This window comes from Abrus precatorius, unplaced genomic scaffold, assembly GCF_003935025.1.
Source record: "Abrus precatorius isolate BTA unplaced genomic scaffold, Abrus_2018 Scaffold9, whole genome shotgun sequence".
NCBI lineage: Eukaryota > Viridiplantae > Streptophyta > Magnoliopsida > Fabales > Fabaceae > Abrus > Abrus precatorius.
In genome coordinates, this window is record NW_020874439.1 from 28656166 (window position 1) to 28668641 (window position 12476).

General features: G+C 26.2%; 1 protein-coding gene across 1 annotated transcript; it reads left to right on the forward strand.

Moving 5' to 3' along the window:
- Nucleotides 1-5244: 5244 nt before the first annotated feature.
- LOC113851158 (UPF0481 protein At3g47200-like) lies at nucleotides 5245-6684 on the forward strand. The gene has a single exon (XM_027481637.1). It carries the CDS (start codon nucleotides 5245-5247, stop codon nucleotides 6682-6684), a length of 1440 nt encoding a protein of 479 aa, XP_027337438.1.
- The last annotated feature ends 5792 nt before the right edge of the window (nucleotides 6685-12476 follow it).

Consider the following 12476-nt stretch of genomic DNA (forward strand, 5'->3'; position numbering starts at 1 on the left):
TCATATACGGGTGTCATCGGTTGCAAGGACTTGGTTATGTGCTGGGCTAAATGATGAAAACTTGAAGTAGGTGTAGTTTGGAGTTGATCTTTGTTGGTTAAATGGAATGGATGAGTGGTCTTATCCAATTACTGCTATGGGTTCAGGGTACGTGAAAGTGCAAGAAGAACATATAATATCATGATAGGGAGGTGCTAAATGGATTAAATGCTGACTGTTTTGGTCAGTCATTGGGTGACGGTGAGACCAAACGGTAGAAAAGGCAATAACCTCGGACAATTGAACCTTCTCAAATTGTTTCTTTTTAAGAACTAAAAAGATTTGTGCCAAAATAATGGATGACAAGAACAACAAAAGACCTGGACACATAACGGATCTTGAAGTACTATTTCTGCATCCCTTTGACCAAATCCACCCACATTGGGATTACTCGTTAATGGTTGATAAGTTTGATAGATTCTCCTTCTGAAACAAGAAGTTCTGGTCTTGGAGGTATAATATCAATCACTTCAAGTCCATCTGATGCATCCACTATAGTTATTTTTCGTATCTCCTTTTTCTTTTCGTATGATTCTTTTTACTATACCTGCTGCTGTAGCATTATAAACATTATTATTACTCTTGCTCCCGTCGAGATAAATCTGACCTCTTTCCCCTGTTTCCGCCTAAGTATATAGGATATTTTAAAAAATGAACATTTCTCTTAGTAGTGGGATCTGGGGAAAGAATGGGAAAGGTGATTTCATTATATTTCTGACCAGGAACAGGACTCACCACAATAATATTTTTTTTAGGGCGATAGTTTTGAAAAGACAGATTACCTATCTTTACTTTAATCTCAGGTGAAAAACGATCAAGAGGAGCCAATTCAAAAATTTTCGGTAAAATAAGAACAGCCCCCACATTCAAAGCCCCTTTTTTACCATTAACAAAAACTTGTTTCACTTGCATATCATAAGGAATAAACAACTGCTTCAAATACAGTATCAGGAAGTACTGCTTGTGGAACCTTAATATCCACGGACTTATTAGCTAAATGGCAATTGGCACATACAATACGTCCGGTTGCTTCTCGTGGATTTTCATAACCCTGCTATGCAAAAATGGGATATGCATTTGAAATGGGTGCTCGAGTTATTATATATATCATAATTGATATGGAAATGGATGAAGTAATCTCTTCCTTTATCCAAGAAAAAGCATTTCTAGTTTGCATAGTCTAATCATTGATCCTGAAAATTTATACAATAAAATTAGGTAGGTCACTGGCATAGTTTCCTATCCATGATTATGCTATTTACTGAAATTAGTTCCTTAGAATATAGAAAGAATATGGGGGAGGGGGGAAAGAAGGAAAAATAAAAAGTCATATTTTTTTATAATGCTTTAGCTTTTATACAAAAAAGAAAGAAAACAAACTTTAAAATTGTATCAATGGATCAGTTTTTCAATCAGTCATTTATTGAATGATAAATTACTACAAGTGACAGAGATACACAATTTAAATAACAGAAAATCCAATATTTAAAAGCTTTTTTTATTCTTTCATTAACTAATTTATGTATAGGATTCCATCTGACTTATGGTTGGAAACTAATGATTATTTCTTTCTATAAAGATTTTAGATTTGTTCAGAATGATCAAATTATATCTGGTCTTGTTTCCACTTTTTCAGTCATTTTAGATCAAGTATTTCATCTAGAACAAAACAAACACCGCATGCGAAATGACCACAAGATATTTTATTAAATCAATGCAATCATAATCCATAATTCCATTTATTAAAGAAGTATTCGTAGTGTGGTGGAGTTGAGAATGCATACCTGTGCTCCAGCTACCAATGCCAGCTTCAAAGAAAAATTGGCTAAAAGAACACAATTTTCTGGCATCAATGTTAAATCGCGTGTATTCCTCACCAACGTATTTGTCCCAAGCCCAACTGTTGAAGTAAGAACGCTGGGCTCGAACGTACTTGTTCAGCATTGTATTTGTCACAGCTTCTAAATTTGTAAAAGCGGTCTTTATTTAAAAATTTATGTCTAAAATTGCTAATTAGTTTCTTAAAGTTATTATTTCATTATCAAATTTTTTATTATGTTTGTTTTCATAAACAAAATATTTTTAAGAAATAAATTTTCTTAATAAAATTATATTTATTAATCAAAGTTTTATAATGTAAAATAGAAAAACAAGAACTTAATTGAAGCAATAGTAAATTTTTAGATAAAATATGGCCATAAAAAATATAATTTTTTATTGAAATGAAAAAAAAAATTAAGATATCTCACATGAAATTTGTAGTCCTGAACATATTTTTTTAGTAAAATAAAGTAACATTTTAATAAATTTTTATAAACTCATAAGAGGTTGATAAATAAAGTTATAAAATACAAAAATATCAAAAGTTAGTTGAGAGATTATGTTTTTAAAGTATTTATTGTGACATTGATATGTGTAGCAAGTGAAATTAAGAATTAGTAGAAGACTATTTTATTAAGGGGAATGGACCAAGTTATTTTTTTAAAATATTTCAAGTTCAAAATTCTAGTAAAAATAGAAGATCTAAAGGTTTAAGTCACTTTGTCACTTAACAAAAAGAGAAACTATTAAAATTAAATCTTAACTTTTAAAAAACTCGTCAATGAAATTAAAAAAAAATCTAAACTTATTAAAATATTGCTACTTTTATAGGGATAAGATCATGAAATCGAAACTGAAAATTACAAACAAAAGGAAACACATAATTTTTTCAAAATAAATTGTAAATTTTTTAATGGGATTTGTGTAAAAATGATTTGGTAAGTTTGTGTCTATGATAAAATTACTCTTTTTTTTTTTACCACCCATTGGTTATGGATCTTCACTTTTTTATTTTTAAATATAAATTTTAAAATAAAAATTGATCAATAAAATTGTATTTTTACCATTGGATGTATTCTATGATTAAAATTAATTGAAAAAGATATATAAATTATACGTGCTCCAATTGTCTTACTCTTTACATATGTCTTTTGTTATTTTTGTTTTAAATTTTAAAAATTAATGTTGTTACTTAATTTTTTTATTATCTTTTATAAATTTTTATATTTTTTATAAATATATTTTAAGTTTATAAAATTATCTTTATTTTTATATTAAAATTTACTTTTAAAAGTCTTATCTCTTAATTGTTAATATATATTGATTATTATATTTATTGAAAAAATTTGTCACTGTATAATAAATATTGTTTTAAAATAAAAAATATTTTAAAATAATTTAATTTTATTACATTTTTATCATTTTAATGTATATTAGTTATAAAATTAAATTACAATAAATTATTCAAAATAATTTTATTATATATAAATAATTATTTGCAAAATATAAAATTACATTCTTTAATTATTAAATTATATTTATATTTATTGTAAAAATAAAATCGTAAGCCGTTATATAAAACTAGTTTTTTTTTTCTTTTATCTTCTAACTAGAGTAGAATTATGGACAAGGATATGGATGAATTGAATTTTCAAAAAACTAATCTAGATTCATTTAAAATTTAATTATGGATTAGATTTTGAACCAATCTATTTTAATTTTTTTAAATTTATTTAAATTTTTATTTAATTTAAAATTAATTTTAAATCAAGTAAAAGTACACTATAAATATTTTTATATTATTATTAAATTATTATATTAAAAAATATTTAGATTTTATAATAATTAATATAAAATTATATTTGTATATATTTTAATATATTAATAATATAATTTTTATTATTTTATATTATATTAAATTAATATATATTTTACTTTTTATCATCTATTTATCACACAAATTAATTATACAGTTAAATTTTAAAATATTTTAATTTATTTTTTTAATTAATTTAAAATTAATTTTAAAATTTAAATTTAATTTAAAATTTAAATTTAATTTAAAATTTAAATTTAATTTAAAATTATTTTTAAATTTGATTTTTTTAAACTAGTTTGAAATTTAGTTTTACGTTAAATTAGTTTTGAATTCAATTTTAAATTTAATGCTTAAGATAAAACTGATTTTTAATAATTTATAAACTTATTTTTTTAAAATAAAACTAATTTATTATACGCACTATTGCATAAATTTGTGCATTTTAAGACGATTCTAGTAATATTTATTAATTATCTTATATTTTATAAAAGTTTATAAAATATTTATTATTACTTTTAGTTATTTTTAGTAAACAAAATTGATGATAAAAGTTTAAATTAAAATCTATAAAATAAAAATTAATAATATAAATAATAATAAAATTATTATATTATAATATTTTAATTAGTAATTAAAAACATAAAAAAGAAAAAAATCTAAAAGTATTTATTACAATAATTTAAATATTATTTTAATTTTTGTAAAAAAATTTATTTTTAATTTATTATCTATATAAACATTATAAATAAGAATTAAAAATATTATTTTTAAAATAGTCTTTCCTATTAATTTTTACAGTTAAATTATCATTTCGCATTTAAATAAATAAATAAATATATATATATATATATATATTATTCTTATTACATAAATTTTGTATTGAAAATAAAATAATAATTAAATTAAATTAATTTAAATTGACCTCCATAACATAGAGCTAACCATGAAATGCAAAGAATCAGATAATACACTTCTAAGTTCTATGTGTGTTATGTGTATATAAATAAATAAATATATATATATATATAAAATATAATATAATTTTGTTTTGCTGTGTATTTTATAATATTTATATGATATTATATTATATTTTTATTAAAATGTGCATTTTAATTTATTTAATTTTTATTAGTATATTATATTTAAGTAATTTTACAATCGCATGAAATTATAAGTTTTTATATTTTTAATTTTTATAATATATTATAATATTTTAAATTTACAATTTTTATCTAAAATACTTGTTTCTTCACGTTCACAATTGTTCTTATCTAACAACCAGTCAACCACCTAAACCAAAAATAAAGTCTTTGCTCCATATTTAAAGTGAAATTCTGATCCACCCAATGACTAATTATAAAGACTCATTAAAATTAATTTTTATAAAACTAAATTTTAATTTTGTAAAATGAAATTCAAATTATGTCTGAAACAATATATCTAGATTTTTTGCCCTTCCCTTCCCTGATTATGGGTGGGCGCCGGGCAGGTAGTAAACTCACCCGTCGTCATATTCCCCTCCAACTGAAACAGAGCTACGCCAAGTAAAGTCTGCGCATTCGAGAATGGAGTTTCCTACATATGGTCAAGATTATCATCGCAAAGAGGAATGTCGGAGACTGATTAATGGAGCGCGAATGCATAAGGAAAGAATTAAACAAGAACTACGCATCCATGAAGAGATTAGAACAAAAGGTAATGAAGTTTCGAGGCCTAAGATTCAAAGGGTTCCAGATTATATGGGAGGACGGGAAGAGTTTAAAAGATTCTACTTGCCTAATCTCATTTCAATTGGTCCAATTCATTTTTTTAAACCTTATGTGAAGCAAGGTTATCGATACAAGAAACTATGGACTGCAATGTATATTAGGGACACCAATCAAACCTACGATGATTTAATTAAAAGAATTTACTTTTCCGATTATATTCATGAGCGGAACTCTTACGCACCAGGCTCATGGCCAGAGGATCCCCCTCAGGAACACGATTTCACGAGTTCATGGTGGTGGCAAGGACTTGTTTTAATGGAGGATGGATGTTCGGTACTTCAAGTGTTGGACAAATCTGTGGATTCTGATAATCCAGAAAAAGAACTCGGGGTTAGCACTGACAAGTTGGTGCGGGTCCATCAAGATCTGCTCCTCTTGGAGAACCAAATTCCCTTCCAATTGCTCAAGCTCATATGCGACGAGGATAGAGCGAGGCTAAAGAGATGCATGCACAATTTCCTTATAATTCATGGCATTGAGGAGGCATCCGGAAGAACTGATGGTGATGGTGATGGGGAGCACAATATAACAATAGTCCAAGACCAAGAACAAGAAGACGAACCATTTCATCTTTTAGACTATCTGCGGAGGGCACTCCTCAGAAGGGACAAAACGCAAATCCATAAAGAAATCAAATTGAAGACTAAGAAGCGGAAATCGCTGCATCTCAGAAAATACAGGATTGGGACCGTGCGGGAGCTGAGGGCAGCAGGGATTCGAGTAACCAAAAGTCCCAATAGCACCTCTTTCTACCCCATTTTCACTGCCTATGGAGAACTACAACTTCCCGAGATCACTGTGGACGGCTCAACAGCTATTATGTTCTTGAATCTGATAGCGTACGAGATATGCCCAGACTTTGTCAACGACTTCGAGATCAGCTCATTCTTAGTGTTTCTCAGCTCTCTCATTGACCAGCCAGAGGATGTGAAGGAGTTAAGGAGTGCTGGCATACTTCGCAACGAACTTGCCAGCGATAAAGAGGTGGCAGATCTCTTTAATAAGATGGATGTGGTGTTGGTGCCCGAGACCGATGCATATGCCCGAATCAGAGACCAAATTGAAGAGCATTTTGTGTCGAGGCGTGGGAAGATCAAAATGTTGGGTTGGATGGGAGAGGCTTACAGTAGCTACTTCCGATCACCATGGACCGTCATTGCTTTGATGGCTGCCATTCTTGGTCTTACTCTTACTTTTATCCAGACCTGGTTTGCCATCCACCCTAAAGGTTCCTAATAGTAAAGCAATCTCATTTAGGAACTGTAGTATGTCATTAATTTGGTGTAAAATATGCATCCCCTGTTTATCTGAACTTATGTTGTGATTTATTGCGGCTTGATTGTGATCCTTTCTTGTTATGTTAAAATTGCGCTATTTAGTTTCTTGTTCTTGATCTGCGTGTATCTCGTGTCCTGGGTGAGCTTGTATGCCTCCTAAATTTCTCTCAACACTCCCATTATTACCCCTTTAATAAAAGTTGTCCTTTTGTCAATTTTGAATGCTTTGACTGACTTTATTTTTTGACAGAATATGTTGTCATCTTCGTTATTGAACTGGTGAGTGAAAGGTATCAAGGTAATCATTGAATTAGCTTTCGAAATGACCGTTCTGTGCACTATATATAGCTTTATTTCTTTTTTAATTCTTAACAGCATTTATCATCATTTTTCATAACATATTTTTTTAATTAGAGTTTTTGCTTTGTTTTTATTGAAGACATAGTGAATTGTATTGTTAATTTTAATTGTAGGATGTTATGTAACATTTACAAGTTATTGTCAACCGAAACGTTATGGTCAATTTCGTACCAATCTTTAAGGAGACCGTATTATCAATGCAAAAGCATGTATTCACATTGTGCGTGCTTATGTTTTATACAAAGATGTAGATATCTGTTGGCAAGAAAAAGATATGTAGATATCTCAAAATGTTTTTTTTTTTTCTAATTTTCTGTTATAGTTGTTTGTTGTCAAACAAAGAAGTGAGAAATAAACTATGATTTCATATATCATATTTTTAGCAAATCAAAATATTGATATGAAGAAATTTTGCTTAACTGAATCGTGCAAATCTCACAAAAACGGAACTGAATCTCGATTCCTATTCTTAAGTAAGAAATGATTATTGGACTTTACCCCTAGTAGTCAAAAAAGAACACAATCGACTTTTCATAACTACTGTACTGGGGTGTTAGTTGTTAATATAAGCAGGTTTTAGCTGAACAAACTAGTCCGTAGAAAAATTATTCGCATATTATAGTGAATTGCAAAGATTAAATAAATCTGAGTTGTATCAAAGATTAAGGCATTTGTTGTGCATGTGATGCATAAAATTTGTTTTAAAAAAAAAGAATTCTGTAAATCAATTCAATCTAATGAAAAATATACTAATCCAACCAAATTAACCAAAAAATTGCAATATAATTTTATTGAATTGAATTGAATCGAATCGAATCAAATTTTGAAAATCAATCCAATTCAAACTAAATTTATACGTGTATATATAATTTTATTTATGAATTTAACTTTTTATTTATACTTATACAACTGTATTTTATAAAATTGTAATACTTAATTATTTATTCATGATTTTACTTTTGAAGTTACATTTTATTATTGTTATTTTAGAAAAATATTTTATGATTTTAATGTGTTTATAAGTATATTTATTTTAAATTAATTTAAAGTTGTTCTTTCGTATCATATATTTTTTTTATAAAAATTATATTTTAATTGAAAATAATTTAGAAGAGATAATAAAATAATTAATTCATCACCTTAACTAGATTAAAAATTAAATTATTCAATATAATTTAAATCACTTTTACTTAAGTAAGATTGCGTTATATTAAAAATTTGTTTATCCAAACTAAATAATAGTGTATTGTGATGATTAAAAAAATAAAATGAATTATCTATTTAACAACGTATCCAATTCAATCTTCAACCATTCCTATATCTATATCTATAACTTATTTAATTAGTTAGTATGAATATAATATAATATAAAGGATTTGAATCTTTGAAGTTATAACAAACAGTAATAAATTAATGTATATCAAATTGTAACAAGAATGATGTAATAAATTTTTAAAAAACACTTGAAAATTGAGTAATTTTTTAATTATGTTATTGAATAAGTTCTGATAGTGGTCTTTTTTATATTTAAGAATGACAAATAAAATACAAAACAAGTTGTTTACTACGGATGTTTATTTTAACTCAAAAGTTTTGTAATTGGAATTTGTTCATAAAGCAAATAATGTTTGCAAAAGCTATTCCTCAGATGAGGTTGGCTCTTTATTTATTTACTTTAGAACGCAAAATTTTTCGTGGACTAAATATCTTTAACATATGCGTATAAGGATGTTACCAACATATAATTGTAAATAACAATTAAATATGACAAAAATTTTGGTATTCAAAAATTATTTAATTTAAACATAGTTAGACTTTTTTTTTCTTATTTAATTTTATCGCGTGCATCACACAGGGTTGTTAAACGCTAGTTGCAATATAAATAAAAATAAAACTCACCCTCCCAAGGTCAAATCCAAATAATTCAGCACTGATATCTATATTTTATTTTACATTTGCCCGTATAAAATGGATCCTTTTCATTTAAATTTCCTCTAGTCTCTCTCCTACAAAAATTTGACCACTGAATTTCATATTGAATGACTAAATTAGTCAACAAAAAATTGAATCAATTAATAAAAATAAATTTATATAAATTAATATTTTTACCTAATATATATATACACAGAGAGAGAGCGAGAATTAAGTGACACATTATTAATATTATATAAAAAGAAAATTAATAAACATTTTATTGTATTACTTTATTTTAATATATCATCTTCTGTCTCACCTACTCTCAATTTTGTTTGAATTCGAATCCATTCTAATTCAACCAAAAAAAATTGACTGAGACCTCAATATGACAGCAGGGAAGAAGAAGCACACTAGCAAGGTGCAGCAACAGTGATGAGCAACAAGTATTGGCGGCAGATATAAACAAAGCAACTAACAAGAAGGCTGGAAAGTGAGAATTTCAAATAAAAAAAAAAAAAATTAAATGTATCACAACTACAAGGGGTAATGCTTGTTGTTCAATAAATTGATATGTGCAATGATCTAGCGTTTAGCAATTCTTAGATTTACAATATCATAAAGTTTATATATATGACATGCAAATATAACTATTATATATTACACTGTCAGATTGTTAAAATATTACATTATAAAGCACTGTCTCATTATAATACCTTTATTATTATTATATGCATACAAAAATAAATAATTTTATTATTGTATACATTAATTATTTTATTATAATTATGAAAATATTATTATTATTATTTTGCAGAAAGTTAAAAAGTTTAAATTAACTATCAAAACAAACATCTTTATTATTATCAACAAAATTAATTCAGTATAATTATTTTATTATTGTGTATATGAATAATAGTGTTATGTAAGTCTTCCAAACATTAAAAAGACACAAAACATAACACTTTTAAACGAAATCATAAGACTTTCTTTTTAATAATATAATTTTAAAAAATAACATCATTTTGAGTAAATATTTATAATTTTATCATTTTAAAATAAACATTATATAACTTTAGAACATAATGCTAGATAATATAAGCCTAATTAAATTATAATTAATAAATTTTGAATGATATCATTGAAAAAAACAAAAACAAAAAAAAACTACGTCTACATACCCGTGCAACGGAAAGTACAAATGGTAGTGTAGTCTAAAATCCTGGAAATAAACTATGTTAATGACAATTTGAATTAGGTAAAATAGTCAACAAGTAGAATCATCAAAATCTTAAATGATAAGGCCACAAAATATAGATAGAACCTGAAGAAGGGTTGCTCTTATGGTTTCAAAAGCATCATTTGGAATCCAAAAAGCAAACCCAAGAGAAAAATAAGAAAAGAGCATATTTGTTTTTATTTTAATTTGAACATAAAAATAAGTATACTATTTTTTTAAAATAGAAACAAACATGCTTAGTGTTGACCTTCATCACGTAAGAGGAACAAGAAAGACGAGAGAAAGAAAAGGATCCTTACATTAGTGAACGTTGTCCAACTTGACCAAATGAATTTTAATAAGAAGAAATGAAGAGACAGCTAGAATGCAAACATTTAAATTTATCATCTTTTGCAGCATAAAATTCAAGCACCATTCTTTCCATATATACGTTTGAAAGGATGTAAAATTTAAAATATTAATTTTTTATTTAAATTTTATCCTAACTAAATAATAAATATAATATTTTATTAGTATTGTATGAGTCAATTTTTTATCAAATAAATAATAATTTTTTGTAAAATTATTCCAATAATTTAAAATATTTATTACTTTCTTTAATCCTTATAAATAAATTTAAACATCAACCAATTTGAATAAAGTGAGTAAAATATTATTTACAAATTCTTTATTAGGTCATTTCAATTGAATTTTTTGTTTAAATTTGAAGTGAATGTGTTTTGAACTTTGAAACATTGAGTTGGGAAAATTGGAAGTAGAAAATATTCTAGTACTTTTCAATTAAATTTGCTTATACTTTTATTTTTACTCTGAATCATATGTTTTTTAGGGAAATTCTTTATTCAAATCAGTGTGGGAGTGAGATGATCTTCTTAAAATTTCCTTTTCTCGTTGAAAAACTGTTCATGACATACTATTGACTAATAAAAAATATTTTAATCATAAAATTATTAATTTTTTTATGTGTTATAGATGCAGAGAGGCACCTAAGTCTGTTATCCATATCCTTAGAAATTGTTAGGCGAGAAAAGAAATCTAGAAACATATCCTAACTAGGTTTCTTTTTTTAATCTTGGCATATCTACTTGGTTATTTTATAATCTCTCTGCAAATAATTTTTCTTTATACCCTCTTTGGAGTAAATTTTTTGGGATTACTACTTGGCTTTTATGGAAGAATAGAAATTATTTTATTTTTCAAAATTTACCTTCAAACAATGAGGTTTTATTGCAAATAATCCTTTATGATTTGGATTATTTCCATTTCTATGGCAAGGATAACTAGAGGGATATTGCTGAAAAATGAGGAACTCACAGTCACGTAAAGTGGTAGCTCCCTCTTAAAAGTCAATTCAAACTTAATATTGATGGTTCGATGTATTTAGGCCTTGATTCAACTAGTTGTAGAGGCCTTATTCGTGACAATAAGAGAAGATTTATTGCTTGATTTTTCAAGTCTCTAAACTCTTACTTTTTTTTAGCTGCATAACACTGAGACTTTAGTAGTGATTATAATTTATTATTTTTAGGAATATCAATTGTATTTGGATAGAATGTGACTCTAAAAAAGTCATTTCCTTTATTGTTAATATCTAATATTCTTCTCATCCACATTTATTTGTTCTTGATGAAATTAGAAACCTTCAAATGCATCCAATTTGTTAGGTTCAATTATGTCTTTAAAGAGATTAACTAATATGTTCATTGGTTAGCCAAAATATATCCAGATATTAGGTTGACTCTTTGTTATTTTGATAAGTCTCTCTCTTTTTTAGTTCCATTATTAAGACTTGATATTATTAACTTTTGGTAGACTAGAATGTTAACCTAATTTGTGGTGTTTCTTGCCTTTGGCCCCATTTACTATAAAATAAATATTACTACATCTCTTAATTATTAATGTATATTTTTATTATATTTAATTAAAAATTTTTGACACTGTATAACAAATATTATTTTAAAATAAATTATTTAAATTTTTTTATTTTAAATTTTTTTTATTATATATAAATAATTACTTACAAAATTTCAAATTTTATTTTTTAATTATTAAATTATATTATTTATTCTAGAATTATGGGTGGGGCCGGGACGGTAGTCAAGTCACTCGTCGTCATATTCCCCTTCAACCGAAACAGAGCTACGCCAAGTAAAGTCTGGGCATTCGAAAATGGAGTTTCCGACAAATGGTGAAGATTCTGATGAAGAGGAACGCAATTGGAAAATGAAGTTACTAGC

What these genes read in the sequence shown, in the direction of transcription:
- LOC113851158 (XM_027481637.1), top strand. Translation starts at nt 5,245, where the DNA reads ATGGAGTTTCCTACATATGGTCAAGATTATCATCGCAAAGAGGAATGT.